The sequence below is a fragment of the Silene latifolia genome, chromosome 1 (assembly GCF_048544455.1).
Source record: "Silene latifolia isolate original U9 population chromosome 1, ASM4854445v1, whole genome shotgun sequence".
NCBI lineage: Eukaryota > Viridiplantae > Streptophyta > Magnoliopsida > Caryophyllales > Caryophyllaceae > Silene > Silene latifolia.
The window spans coordinates 199,277,649-199,293,160 of record NC_133526.1 but is presented as its reverse complement, the minus strand read 5'-3'; the positions used below and the strand labels follow the sequence as shown (position 1 = coordinate 199,293,160).

Sequence of the window (15,512 nt, the reverse complement as noted above, 5' to 3'; positions counted from 1 at the left end):
AATTAGATCAACAATCACAAAGTAACCGTCTCTATCAACCCACATTACCCAAAAAAATCATTTAAAACTCTTAAACTTTTCACCGAGATACACCATAAACCGAAGATGATACATGTCCGTCGTTCTCACTAGATTATTAACTACTCCCTCCAAAGTTTAATATTTTTCCCACCTCATTAAAATACTACTCACATATAAAATAGAGAAATGAAAAAAAAAAAAACATTAAAATTTAGAAGGAATAATATTTTTCAGTTACGATATCTTGAATTAAACACGGTATGTTTTACTCATAATAGGTAGGTGGATACTCTAAGTCAAACAATACTCCTATTGAAAACGTGATTGTGGCACTAGATCCAGTTTTCACTCAAGCCAACCACAAGTCCCAATTCAAACGTACTAATTCACTAAAGAAAATGTCTCATTCTTTGACTAAAATCACCTCTTCATACTTGGAGTTGTTGCACTTCATAATCATCTGCCCATCTCTTTAGACTACATCATATAACAACTCCAATAAATACAAATCCTTGGAAATTTCTTCTTACAACAACAAATCTTCTTTACAAACCCTCCAAATATTATTCTAGCGTAAATTCGAAGACAAAAACTAAATATTTTCTTTAATAAAATGCTACTTCAAAATTGTCACTCTTAAGCCAACAAATACAAAACCTCGGAAATTTCTCCTTGCAACAAAAAATTTTCATTTACGAACCCTCCAAATATTTTTGTTGCGTAAATTCAAAGACAAAAACTAAATATTTTCTTTAAAAAGGCGATATGTCAAAATCCTCACGCTTAAGCCACTACTCTAAATCTCTAAAACCCATCTTAAATTCTTATTCCACCAAATCACAAAAGAGTAGAGATTGAATTAGTCAACAATAACAGTGGATTAGTTTCATTGCTGATCTCAATTCTCCTAATTCACAATCACTAATTCATCACTAATCCATCATTTGTTGTTGTTTATTGTTGTTAGTTATCTAGTACTTGTTGTTATCATTTTGTTGGTTACCTTAGATCCAAACTTTAATATAATATTTCTAGTTCTATAGATAAAACATGTCAATCTCAAGCTCATTGAGTAATAGTAATAGTAATAATAAGATTAACAATATGAGCAAGAATTCTTTCTTTGATCTTAGAAAACAAGCTTCATTTTACATCAAGGAGAAGATCAAAACTGCTAGATTGGCTCTTACTGATGTCACTCCTATTCAATTGTAAGATCTTTTTATGTATCTTCCTTTCAACATTTTGTTTTACGGTTTTTATCAGTAGTGGATCCAAAATTTTTTCTTCAGTACAGGTTTCAAGACCCAGGTCATGATTTTACCAAATAAGTTAGTTGACATCTGCATGGTTTCTGATGAGACTGTTCACGTGGTTGTTTTAAGTGAGAGTGACTTCATGACAGCGGACCTTAAATCATTTTGGGTTTAAAGGTTTTGTTGTCGTAGTTTTTGTGTTAGTGAGTAATGATTTATTGTGGCTACCTTGTGATCTAATAGAATGACAGAAGAAGCAACAAATGCTAATCCATGGGCACCAAATACTCAAACTCTTGGATTAATATCTCGGGCAGCTTTTGAAGTCGATGACTACTGGAGGATTGTGGACATCCTTCACAACAAGTACGTTACTTTAACCTTTTAGCGACGATTATTATTCAGATTTTGAATTGACGATGGTAGTCTAATGAATTTGAAAGGCCCTGTTAAAAATGTCAAAGCGATTCGAACCCACAACATGAAAACCATTTCTTTTTAGTAATGTGAATACAGAATCTAATGCGGCCCCGTTATTTCTGGCTTAATTTCAGCTCGTTTCATTTCTGCTCGGCGCTATTCAGTTTAGTTCAATTTAATTTCATTCAGTTCAATTTAACTAATCTCTTCACAGATGAACTCTGACTTCAACTCTATTCAATTTAACTAAGTTACATTCAATAAAGTTCACCTCAGCTCCTTTCAGCTGAAAAGAACAGATCTTGAGAAAAGTAGACTTCCAAGATCAATCAATTTTTTTTTAATTCAAAGTAAGACTACTAAATGATTAAATTTATGGACGATCTCTTAAGTTTTTGAGGACTGGTTCTTAGAGCCTAATAAGTCATGTTATTAGTCGGCTCCAGCGGTCATATATGAACACGAATGAGTGTTACAGTAACGATTAATAAAACATGTTATTAGTCGGCTCCAGGTTTCCTGAACAAATATGGCTTTTTTGTTCAGATTATCCAAGTTTGACAGAAAAGAATGGAGAGCATCATATAATTCTTTGGTAGTGTTGGAATATTTGCTGACTCATGGGCCGGAAAGAGTTGCAGAAGAGTTTCAAACACACAAATCCATCATCGACGACATGAAATTTTTTCAGCATATCGATGAAAAAGGGTACGACAATCTAAATCTATTACAGTTTATCGTCTTTTGTGTGTCATTTATCGTTTTTAGATGGAAACTAACGAGCAACATTTGTGTACAGTTTTAACTGGGGTCTTACTGTAAGGAAAAAATCTGAGAAAATACTGAAACTGCTCGAAAACGGCCCTCTTCTAAAAGAAGAAAGAGAGAATGCTAGGAAGATAACAAGGGAAATCAAAGGATTTGGCAGCTTTTCTGAAAAATCATCCTTCCTAGTTGAGGAACCGTCAACAATATATGGACGGAGCCATTCACAGTTCAACGAGCATGGAAACGACGAGAACCATTACGAAACAAATGGATATTATCAGCCAACGGTAATAAAGACTGACAAACCAGAGACTGTGAAGAGGTCTTTCAAGGAAAACATGGCACCAAAGTATGATGTTATAAGTAAAGGAGGTTTACATTCCTGGAGTAATAATAAAGCTCGGGAGGAAAATTCGCTTCTTTGTGGAAGTCCTAATGATCGGGATAATGGTGGGATGTTGGTAGACGAGGAGGAACATCCTTTCAGCAAAACTGAAAAGTATAGCAGGGTATCGCTGCTCGATGCAGCAATATAAGATAAAGGTATACTGAACTGTGTTAATCTCTGGTTATCGGAGATGTCTCATGTATTTCAGTAATTGAAACGATGAGCTAAGTGAACTTACCTTGTTTTCTGTACAATATTTTGAGCAATTTGCAATGCAACAAGGAGTAGGAGTTGGAGCATAAACGAGAAAAAAACGATTAATTAGGTGAACATCTGATCAGGATAACTCATCGACAGTACGATGCTGAAATTGGTTAACTTCAGAGATTCAGAACAGCAGAATATTGCCTAGAAATTACATTAGTCATAGGAGAAGTTTATGTTTTTGCGAATTTCTCACAACAGAGAATGATGATTTCGAATAGGAAAATGAAAGGGCGCCACCCGGTGACATCCAATTTGGGCGCCACCCTCTCACACCCATTGTTAGATATTGAGTATGCACGAATGGAATCGACAATAATTAACCACACCGAATCAATTTCGTTTTCCTAATAGAATAATTTGACCCTATATTAGTGCTAGGGTTATACTGAATTTCCTATTGAGATAAGACGGCGTCCTCTGGCACAAGAATCAGAGATATAATTCAAAAGTATTTCATGTGCAGTTTGTTATATCGTTCAATGATGCAGAAGATTTGATTATTTTTTTTCTCTTACAAACATCTTCAATCCAAGTCTATTTATATAGATATGAAAAAGTACCGGGGAATGAGTTTGTGAAGAGTTGCAACTTTTCATAATTGTGGTTTATTAATTTCTTCGCGGGAATTAAAACCCGCCAAAGTTTCCCGGTCATTGCCCCGAAGCCCCCCGTCATAGTTGTTCAAACGAAAACTATACCGTAAGGTCATAAATAATTATGCCAGCGTACACTCCTTCCTACCTAAACTTGCATTATATTATCACAAACCTCCCAATCTACGAACCAAACTTAAATACGCTAAAATGAACCGGTGATTACACTTAAATTACCAACATTTCTCCCCCCATTTAAGCGTAATTCAAGATTTTAAAATAAGCTAACAAACATACCAATTTATGCATAAATGAAAATGTCACAAAGATTGAATTTCCACTTAGTGAAATTACACATTCCAAATATTCGAGTATCAGGGTGTGACTTAGCATTGAACCCTTCCTACCCATTTTGAATACATGAAGATAACTCACACATAAATTAAGTTTACTTCCAAAGTTACTAAACCGACACTTATTTACAAGCCTACTGTCTCATATCTATTTATGAACATTTCAGGAGTCAACTCCATACTCCCTTGAAGCGGCTATACTTCATGTTCACATAGGTTGATTCTTTTGATCGTGTCCTTGCAAACACACTTTTTCAAAAGATCAATCTTACAACATACAAGTCTAAGCACACACCTCGGGATATAAATTATCGTGTGCTTCAATCTCTTAACAATAGGCCTTCCACATTAAATTCAGCCTCTAACATTGTATTAGAGGGGAATTGGGTATCCTATCGCTAGGGATTTATAGGAGTTTTAGTCTCATCCCGTCAATCGACTTTATAACCAAGTCCCTAATTAATCCTTTATGTAAAGTGATCAACTAAAATTGAGATCTCACAAAACAACCGATATCATCTCATTTTGATATTTATATACCACGTCTTAATTACGTCTTGGTGCGGCCGTCACCATAATTCACTTCACTATAAACCTAGCCATAGTAACATCCCTATCAAAATATGGGTGAACTCAGTCTGGTTCATAAATGAAACTCGTAGGTCAAGTTCTTTAGCCACATAACCTTTTTACCGGTTGTAACTAAAAATCTACGTTGTAATGCAAATTAACTTCTCCTCCAAGCAATAATACACAACCACTTGTAGAAAATAACCATCTACTAAAGTAATACAAATCGCATACAAACATCCTTCTAAAACCGAAAGAAAGCGATATAAGATAAAAATATAATCCATAGCTTACTTTTATACCTTCACACTTGCATAATACTTGCCAGACATAAGTATTAGTATTACTATTACTCAATTCCAATTGCAAATTCTAGGCCTTGTGAACCTCGAGTTATGATATCACTTGGATATGTTATGTGGTACGACATTTGGAAGTGCCGGTATGTGATAAGCCAGCATTCTTCGAAACTTAAAGAATCGTGAAAAATGAATTAATACTCGTTATTTAGGATTGAAATCAAAAATTTTACTCCTACAATGACCTTGGATATGTGGTTGAAAAACCGGGAGAAAAAGAAACATGGTCCAATACGACCTTCCGAACGGCTCAATACAAGTGTATAATACACGGTTTTTCGGGATTCCAGGGTCCCGGAACAAAATTCTCCAGAAATCACATAGAAAGTTCCTTGGGTCACATAAAGCGGCCACGCAAAATTTAAGTAGCAACGGAACACATTTGGGGGTGCCGGTGTGCCATAAACCAGCATTCGTCGAACCTCGAATAATCGTAAAAAATGTATTAATTCTCGTTTAATGCTCGTTATTTGAAGCTGAATCGAATAGTTTAACTCCTGAAATGACTTCATACGCGTGATTGAAAAACAGGGAGAAAAAGAAACTGGGTCCGTTACGACCTCCTGAACGGCTCAAATTGAAGTGTATAATACACGGTTTTTCGGGATTCCAGAGTCCCAGAACAAAATTCTCCGGAAATCACATAGAAAGTTCCTCGGGTCAGATAAAGCGGCCACGTAAAATTTTAGTAGCAACGGAACACATTTGGGGGGTGTCGGTATGCCATAAACCAACATTCGTCGAACCTCGGATAATCGTGAAAAATGTATTAATGATCGTTTAATGCTCGTTATTTGAGGCTGAACCGAATAGGCTAACTCCTGAAATGACCTCGGACGCGTGATTGAAAAACAGGGAGAAACTCCGGTACGACCTCCCGAACGGCTCAAATTGAAGTGTATAATACACGGTTTTTCGGGATTCCAGGGTCCCGGAAGAAAAAACTTCGGAAATCACATAGAAAGTTCCTAGGGTCAGATAAAGCGGCCACGCAAAATTTGAGTAGCAACGGAAGACATTTGGGGGTGCCGGTATGCCATAAACCAGCATTCGTCGAACGTCGGATAATCATGAAAAATGTATTAATGCTCGTTTAATGCTCGTTATTTGAGGCTGAATCGAATAGGCTAACTCCTGAAATGACCTCGGACGCGTGATTGAAAATATGGGAGAAAAAGAAACTGGGTCCGATACGACCTCCCGAACGGCTCAAATTGAAGTGTATAAATACACGGTTTTTCGGGATTCGAGAGTCCCGGAACAAAATTCTCCGGAAATCACATAGAAATTTCCTCGGGTCAGATAAACCGGCCACGCAAAATCTGAGTAGCAACGGAAGACATTTGGGGGTGCCGGTATGCCATAAACCAGCATCGGCCACGCAAAGTTTGAGCACCAACGGAAGACATTTGGGGGTGCCGGTGTGCCACAAACCAGCATTCGCCGAAACTCGGATTATCGTGAAAAATGTGTTAAAGCTCGTTATTTGAGGCTGAAATCGAACAGGTTGATTCCTGAAATGAGCTTGGACGCGTGATTCAAAAACAAGGAGAAAAAGAAACAGGGTCCGGTACGACCTTCCGAACGGCTGAAATTGAAGTGTATAATACACGGTTTTTCGGGATTTCGGGGTCCCGGAACAAAATTCTCCGGAAATCACATAGAAAGTTCATCGGGTCAGATAAAGCGGCCACGCAAAGTTTGAGCACCAACGGAAGACATTTGGGGGTGCCGGTGTGCCACAAACCAGCATTCGCCGAAACTCGTATTATCGTGAAAAATGTGTTAAATCTCGTTATTAGAGGTTGAAATCGAACAGGTTGATTCCTGAAATAAGCTCGGACGCGTGATTGAAAAACAGGGAGAAAAAGAAACAGGGTCCGGTACGACCTTCCGAACGGCTGAAATTGATGTGTATAATACACGGTTTTTCAGGATTCTGGGGTCCCGGAAAAAAATTCTCCGGAAATCACATAGAAAGTTCCTCGGATCAGATAAAGCGGCCACGCAAAGTTTGAGCACCAACGGAAGACATTTGGGAGTGCCGGGGTGCCACAAACCAGCACTCGCCGAAACTCGGATTATCGTGAAAAATGTATTAAAGCTCGTTATTTGAGGCTGAAATCGAACAGGTTGATTTCTGAAATGAGCTCGGACGCGTGATTGAAAAGCAGGGAGAAAAAGAAACAGGGTCCGGTACGACCTTCCGAACGGCTGAAATTGAAGTGTATAATACACGGTTTTTCGGGATTCCGGGGTCCCGGAACAAAATTCTCCGGAAATCACATAGAAAGTTCCTCGGATCAGATAAAGCGGCCACGCAAAGTTTGAGCACCAACGGAAGAAATTTGGGGTTGCCGGTGTGCCACAAAACAGCATTCGCCGAAACTCGGATTATCGTGAAAAATGTGTTAAAGCTCATTATTTGAGGCTGAAATCAAACAGGTTCATTCCTGAAATGAGCTCTGACGCGTGATTGAAAAACAGGGAGAAAAAGAAACAGGGTCCGGCACGACCTTCCGAACGGCTGAAATATACACGGTTTTTCAGGATTCCGGGGTACCGGAACAAAATTCTCCGGAAATCACATAGAAAGTTCCTCGAGTTAGATAAAGCGGCCACGCAAAGTTTGAGCACCAACGGAAGACATTTGGGGGTGCCGGTGTGCCACAAACCAGCATTCGCCGAAACTCGGATTATCGTGAAAAATGTGTTAAAGCTCGTTATTTGAGGTGAAATCGAACAGTTTATTTCGAAATGAGCTCGGACGCGTGATTGAAAAAATGTGGTCCGCACGACCTTCCGAATTTACGAAATTGAAGTGTATAATACACGGTTTTTCGGGATTCCGGGGTCTCGGATCAAAATTCTCCGGAAATCACATAGAAAGTTTCTCGGGTCAGATATAGCGGCCACGCAAAGTTTGAGTACCAACGGAAGACATTTGGGGGTGCCGGTGTGCCACAAACCAGCATTCGCCGAAACTCGGATTATCGTGAAAAATGTGTTAAAGCTCGTTATTTGAGGCTGAAATCGAACAGGTTGATTCCTGAAATGAGCTCGGACGCGTGATTGAAAAACAGGGAGAAAAAGAAACAGTGGTCGTACGACTTTCCGAACGGCCGAAATTGAAGTGTATAATACACGGTTTTCGGGATTAGGGGTATCGGAACAAAATTCTCCGGAAATCACATAGAAAGTTCCTCGGGTCGATAAAGCGGCCACGCAAAGTTTGAGCACCAACGGAAGACATTTGGGGGAGCCGGTGTACCACAAACCAAACATTCCCGAAACTCGGATTATCGTGAAAAATGTGTTAAAGCTCGTTATTTGAGGCTGAAATCGAACAGGTTGATTCCTGAAATGAGCTCGGACGCGTGATTGAAAAACAAGGAGAAAAAGAAACAGGGTCCGATACGACCTTCCGAACGGCTGAAATTGAAGTGTATAATACACGGTTTTTCGGGATTCCGGGGTCCCGGAACAAAATTCTACGGAAATCACATAGAAAGTTCCTCGGGTCGATAAAGCGGCCACGCAAAGTTTGAGCACCAACGGAAGACATTTGGGGGTGCGGTGTGCCACAAACCAACATTCGCCGAAACTCGGATTATCGTGAAAAATGTGTTAAAGCTCGTTATTTGAGGCTGAAATCGAACAGGTTGATTCCTGAAATGAGCTCGGACGCGTGATTGAAAAACAGGGAGAAAAAGAAACAGGGTCCGGTACGACCTTCCGAACGGCTGAAATTGAAGTGTATAATACACGGTTTTTCGGGATTCCGGGGTCCCGGAACAAAATTCTCCGGAAATCACATAGAAAGTTCCTCGGGTCAGATAAAGCGGCCACGCAAAGTTTGAGCACCAACGGAAGACATTTGGGGGTGCCGGTGTGCCACAAAACAGCATTCGCCGAAACTCGGATTATCGTGAAAAATGTGTTAAAGCTCATTATTTGAGATCGAAATCAAACAGTTCATTCCTGAAATGAGCTCTAACGCGTGATTGAAAAACAGGGAAAAAAAGAAACAGGGTCCGGCACGACCTTCCGAACGGCTGAAATATACACGGTTTTTCGGGATTCCGGGGTATCGGAACAAAATTCTCCGGAAATCACATAGAAAGTTCCTCGAGTTAGATAAAGCGGCCACGCAAAGTTTGAGCATCAACGGAAGACATTTGGGGGTGCCGGTGTGCCACAAACCAGCATTCGCCGAAACTCGGATTATCGTGAAAAATGTGTTAAAGCTCGTTATTTGAGGCTGAAATCGAACAGGTTAATTCCTGAAATGAGCTCGGACGCGTGATTGAAAAAAGGGTCGCACGACCTTCCGAACTAGTGAAATTGAAGTGTATAATACCCGGTTTTTCGGGATTCCGGGGTCTCGGATCAAAATTCTCCGGAAATCACATAGAAAGTTTCTCGGGTCAGATAAAGCGGCCACGCAAAGTTTTAGTACCAACGGAAGACATTTGGGGGTGCCGGTGTGCCACAAACCAGCATTCGCCGAAACTCGGATTATCGTGAAAAATGTGTTAAAGCTCGTTATTTGAGGCTGAAATCGAACAGGTTGATTCCTGAAATGAGCTCGGACGCGTGATTGAAAAATAGGGAGAAAAAGAAACAGGTCGTGCGACCTTCCGAACGGTGAAATTGAAGTGTATAATACACGGTTTTTCGGGATTCCGGGGTCCCGGAACAAAATTCTCCGGAAATCACATAGAAAGTTCCTCGGGTCAGATAAAGCGGCCACGCAAAGTTTGAGCACCAACGGAAGAAATTTGGGGTTGCCGGTGTGCCACAAAACAGCATTCGCCGAAACTCGGATTATCGTGAAAAATGTGTTAAAGCTCATTATTTGAGGTCTGAAATCAAACAGTTCATTCCGAAATGAGCTCGACGCGTGATTGAAAAAAACAGGAGAAAAAGAAACAGTGGTCAAGCACGACCTTCCGAACTATTTGAAATATACACGGTTTTTCAGATTCGGGTACCGGAACAAAATTCTCGGAAATCACATAGAAAGTTCCTCGAGTTAGATAAAGCGGCCACGCAAAGTTTGAGCACCAACGGAAGACATTTGGGGTGTCGGTGTGCCACAAACCAAAGATTTCGAAACTCGGATTATCGTGAAAAATGTGTTAAAGCTCGTTATTTGAGGTGAAATCGAACGGGTTTATTTCGAAATGAGCTCGGACGCGTGATTGAAAAACGGTCCGCACGACCTTCCGAACGGCTGAAATTGAAGTGTATAATACACGGTTTTTCGGGATTCCGGGGTCCCGGAACAAAATTCTCCGGAAATCACATAGAAAGTTTCTCGGGTCAGATATAGCGGCCACGCAAAGTTTGAGTACCAACGGAAGACATTTGGGGGTGCGGTGTGCACAAACCAAAGATTCGCGAAACTCGGATTATCGTGAAAAATGTGTTAAAGCTCGTTATTTGAGGTGAAATCGAACAAAGTTGATTCTGAAATGAGCTCGGACGCGTGATTGAAAAACAGGGAGAAAAAGAAACAGTGGTCCCAGACGACTTTCCGAACAGTGAAATTGAAGTGTATAATACACGGTTTTTCGGGATTCCGGGTATCGGAACAAAATTCTCCGGAAATCACATAGAAAGTTCCTCGGGTCGATAAAGCGGCCACGCAAAGTTTGAGCACCAACGGAAGACATTTGGGGGAGCCGGTGTACCACAAACCAAAGATTCCCCGAAACTCGATTATCGTGAAAAATGTGTTAAAGCTCGTTATTTGAGGTGAAATCGAACAGGTTGATTCCTGAAATGAGCTCGGACGCGTGATTGAAAAACAAGGAGAAAAAGAAACAGGGTCCGCTACGACCTTCCGAACGGTTGAAATTGAAGTGTATAATACACGGTTTTCGGGATTCAAGGGTCCCGGAACAAAATTCTACGGAAATCACATAGAAAGTTCCTCGGGTCGATAAAGCGGCCACGCAAAGTTTGAGCACCAACGGAAGACATTTGGGGGTGCCGGTGTGCCACAAACCAAAATTCGCCGAAACTCGGATTATCGTGAAAAATGTGTTAAAGCTCGTTATTTGAGGTGAAATCGAACAGGTTGATTCCAGAAATGAGCTCGGACGCGTGATTGAAAAACAGGAGAAAAAGAAACAGGTCCGCACGACCTTCCGAACAGTTTGAAATTGAAGTGTATAATACACGGTTTTTCGGGATTCGGGGTCCCGAAACAAAATTCTCCGGAAATCACATAGAAAGTTCCTCGGGTCGATAAAGCGGCCACGCAAAGTTTGAGCACCAACGGAAGACATTTGGGGGTGCGGTGTGCCACAAAACAAAGATTCGCGAAACTCGGATTATCGTGAAAAATGTGTTAAAGCTCATTATTTGAGACTCGAAATCAAACAGTTCATTCTGAAATGAGCTCTAACGCGTGATTGAAAAACAGGGAAAAAAGAAACGTGGTCTAAAGCACGACCTTCCGAACGGTGAAATATACACGGTTTTTCGGGATTAGGGGTATCGGAACAAAATTCTCGGAAATCACATAGAAAGTTCCTCGAGTTAGATAAAGCGGCCACGCAAAGTTTGAGCATCAACGGAAGACATTTGGGGGTGCCGGTGTGCCCACAAACCAAAGATTCGCCGAAACTCGGATTATCGTGAAAAATGTGTTAAAGCTCGTTATTTGAGGTGAAATCGAACAGTTTATTTCGAAATGAGCTCGGACGCGTGATTGAAAAACAGTGGTCCGCACGACCTTCCGAACGGCATTTGAAATTGAAGTGTATAATACCCGGTTTTTTCGGGATTCCGGTCTCGGATCAAAATTCTCCGGAAATCACATAGAAAGTTTCTCGGGTCAGATAAAGCGGCCACGCAAAGTTTTAGTACCAACGGAAGACATTTGGGGGTGCCGGTGTGCCACAAACCAGCATTCGCCGAAACTCGGATTATCGTGAAAAATGTGTTAAAGCTCGTTATTTGAGGTGAAATCGAACAGGTTGATTCTGAAATGAGCTCGGACGCGTGATTGAAAAATAGGGAGAAAAAGAAACAGTGGTCCCGACGACCTTCCGAACGGCCGAAATTGAAGTGTATAATACACGGTTTTTCGGGATTCAGGGGTCCCCGAACAAAATTCTCCGGAAATCACATAGAAAGTTCCTCGGGTCGATAAAGCGGCCACGCAAAGTTTGAGCACCAACGGAAGACATTTGGGGAGCGGTGTACCACAAACCAAACATTCCCGAAACTCGGATTATCGTGAAAAATGTGTTAAAGCTCGTTATTTGAGGTGAAATCGAACAGGTTGATTCCTGAAATGAGCTCGGACGCGTGATTGAAAAACAAGGAGAAAAAGAAACAGTGGTCCGGTGCACGACCTTCCGAACATTTGAAATTGAAGTGTAAAATGCACGGTTTTCGGGATTAGGGGTCCCGGAACAAAATTCTCCGGAAATCACATAGAAAGTTTCTCGGATCAGATAAAGCGGCCACGCAAAGTTTGAGCACCAACGGAAGACATTTGGGGTTGCGGTGTGCCACAAAACAAAGATTCGCCGAAACTCGGATTATCGTGAAAAATGTGTTAAAGCTCATTATTTGAGGTGAAATCAAACAGTTCATTCTGAAATGAGCTCGACGCGTGATTGAAAAACAGGAGAAAAAGAAACAGGTCCGGTACGACCTTCCGAACAATTTGAAATATACACGTTTTTCGGGATTCGAGTACCGGAACAAAATTCTCCGGAAATCACATAGAAAGTTCCTCGAGTTAGATAAAGCGGCCACGCAAAGTTTGAGCACCAACGGAAGACATTTGGGGGTGCGGTGCTACAAACCAAAGATTCGCGAAACTCGGATTATCGTGAAAAATGTGTTAAGGCTCGTTATTTGAGGTGAAATCGAACAGTTTATTTCGAAATGAGCTCGGACGCGTGATTGAAAAAAGGGTCCGACGACCTTCCGAACGGCTGAAATTGAAGTGTATAATACACGGTTTTCGGGATTAGGGGTCTCGGATCAAAATTCTCGGAAATCACATAGAAAGTTTCTCGGGTCGAGATATAGCGGCCACGCAAAGTTTGAGTACCAACGGAAGACATTTGGGGGTGCCGTGTGCCACAAACCAAGATTCGCCGAAACTCGGATTATCGTGAAAAATGTGTTAAAGCTCGTTATTTGAGGTGAAATCGAACAGGTTGATTCCTGAAATGAGCTCGGACGCGTGATTGAAAAAACAGGAGAAAAAGAAACAGTGGTCCGATTTACGACCTTACGAACTTGAAATTGAAGTGTATAATAAACGGTTTTTACGGATTCCGGGTCCCCGAACAAAATTCTCCGGAAATCACATAGAAAGTTTCTCGGGTCAGATAAAGCGGCCACGCAAAGTTTGAGCACCAACGGAAGACATTTGGGGAGCCGGTGTACCACAAACCAAAGATTCCCGAAACTCGATTATCGTGAAAAATGTGTTAAAGCTCGTTATTTGAGGCGGAAATCGAATAGGTTGATTCCTGAAATGAGCTCGGACGCGTGATTGAAAAACAAGGAGAAAAAGAAACAGTGGTCCGTACGACCTTCCGAACGGTGAAATTGAAGTGTAAAATACACGGTTTTTGGGATTCGGGGTCCCGGAACAAAATTCTCGGAAATCACATAGAAAGTTCCTCGGGTCAGATAAAGCGGCCACGCAAAGTTTGAGCACCAACGGAAGACATTTGGGGGTGCGGTGTGCCACAAACCAAAGATTCGCGAAACTCGGATTATCGTGAAAAATGTGTTAAAGCTCGTTATTTGAGGTGAAATCGAACAGGTTGATTCCTGAAATGAGCTCGGACGCGTGATTGAAAAACAGGAGAAAAAGAAACAGGTGGTCCAGACGACCTTCCGAACGGTGAAATTGAAGTGTATAATACACGGTTTTTCGGGATTAGGGGTCTCGGATCAAAATTCTCCGGATATCACATAGAAAGTTTCTCGGGTCAGATAAAGCGGCCACGCAAAGTTTTAGTACCAACGGAAGACATTTGGGGGTGCCGGTGTGCCACAAACCAGCATTCACCGAAACTCGGATTATCGTGAAAAATGTGTTAAAGCTCGTTATTTGAGGCTGAAATCGAACAGGTTGATTCCTGAAATGAGCTCGGACGCGTGATTGAAAAATAGGGAGAAAAAGAAACAGGGTCCGGTACGACCTTCCGAACGGCTGAAATTGAAGTGTATAATACACGGTTTTTCGGGATTCCGGGGTCCCCGAACAAAATTCTCCGGAAATCACATAGAAAGTTTCTCGGGTCAGATAAAGCGGCCACGCAAAGTTTGAGCACCAACGGAAGACATTTGGGGGAGCCGGTGTACCACAAACCAGCATTCTCCGAAACTCGGATTATCGTGAAAAATGTGTTAAAGCTCGTTATTTGAGGCTGAAATCGAATAGGTTGATTCCTGAAATGAGCTCGGACGCGTGATTGAAAAACAAGGAGAAAAAGAAACAGGGTCCGGTACGACCTTCCGAACGGCTGAAATTGAAGTGTAAAATGCACGGTTTTTCGAGATTCCGGGGTCCCGGAACAAAATTCTCCGGAAATCACATAGAAAGTTCCTCGGGTCAGATAAAGCGGCCACGCAAAGTTTGAGCACCAACGGAAGACATTTGGGGGTGCCGGTGTGCCACAAACCAGCATTCGCCGAAACTCGGATTATCGTGAAAAATGTGTTAAAGCTCGTTATTTGAGGCTGAAATCGAACAGGTTGATTCCTGAAATGAGCTCGGACGCGTGATTGAAAAACAGGGAGAAAAAGAAACAGGGTCCGGTACGACCTTCCGAACGGCTGAAATTGAAGTGTATAATACACGGTTTTTCGGGATTACGGGGTCCCGGAACAAAATTCTCCGGAAATCACATAGAAAGTTCCTCGGGTCAGATAAAGCGGCCACGCAAAGTTTGAGCACCAACGGAAGACATTTGGGGGTGCCGGTGTGCCACAAACCAGCATTCGCCGAAACTCGGATTATCGTGAAAAATGTGTTAAAGCTCGTTATTTGAGGCTGAAATCGAACAGGTTTATTTCTGAAATGAGCTCGGACGCGTGATTGAAAAACAGGGTCCGGTACGACCTTCCGAACGGCTGAAATTGAAGTGTATAATACACGGTTTTTCGGGATTCCGGGGTCTCGGATCAAAATTCTCCGGAAATCACATAGAAAGTTTCTCGGGTCAGATAAAGCGGCCACGCAAAGTTTTAGTACCAACGGAAGACATTTGGGGGTGCCGGTGTGCCACAAACCAGCATTCGCCGAAACTCGGATTATCGTGAAAATTGTGTTAAAGCTCGTTATTTGAGGCTGAAATCGAACAGGTTGATTCCTGAAATGAGCTCGGACGCGTGATTGAAAAACAGAGAGAAAAAGAAACGTGGTCCTGCAGACGACCTTCCGAACGGTGAAATTGAAGTGTATAATACACGGTTTTTCGGGATTCCGGGGTCTCGGATCAAAATTCTCCGGAAATCACATAGAAAGT

The 15,512-nt window shown here is 41.6% G+C and overlaps 1 protein-coding gene across 1 annotated transcript; it reads left to right on the top strand.

Annotated features, from left to right (window-relative positions):
* The first annotated feature begins 465 nt into the window (after positions 1-465).
* LOC141617210 (epsin-3) lies at positions 466-3,106 on the top strand. The gene is made up of 4 exons (XM_074434397.1): positions 466-1,232; positions 1,521-1,643; positions 2,244-2,405; positions 2,497-3,106. Exons 1-4 carry the CDS (start codon positions 1,072-1,074, stop codon positions 2,999-3,001), a joined length of 951 nt encoding a protein of 316 aa, XP_074290498.1. The 5' UTR covers positions 466-1,071; the 3' UTR covers positions 3,002-3,106.
* The last annotated feature ends 12,406 nt before the right edge of the window (positions 3,107-15,512 follow it).

Bases quoted from the DNA above. Each gene is read 5' to 3' on its own strand.
- LOC141617210 (XM_074434397.1), top strand. From the start codon at position 1,072: ATGTCAATCTCAAGCTCATTGAGTAATAGTAATAGTAATAATAAGATT. The intron at 1,644-2,243 runs GTACGTTACTTT...TTTTTTGTTCAG, and splicing joins GTGGACATCCTTCACAACAA to ATTATCCAAGTTTGACAGAA. The intron at 2,406-2,496 runs GTACGACAATCT...ATTTGTGTACAG, and splicing joins CAGCATATCGATGAAAAAGG to TTTTAACTGGGGTCTTACTG.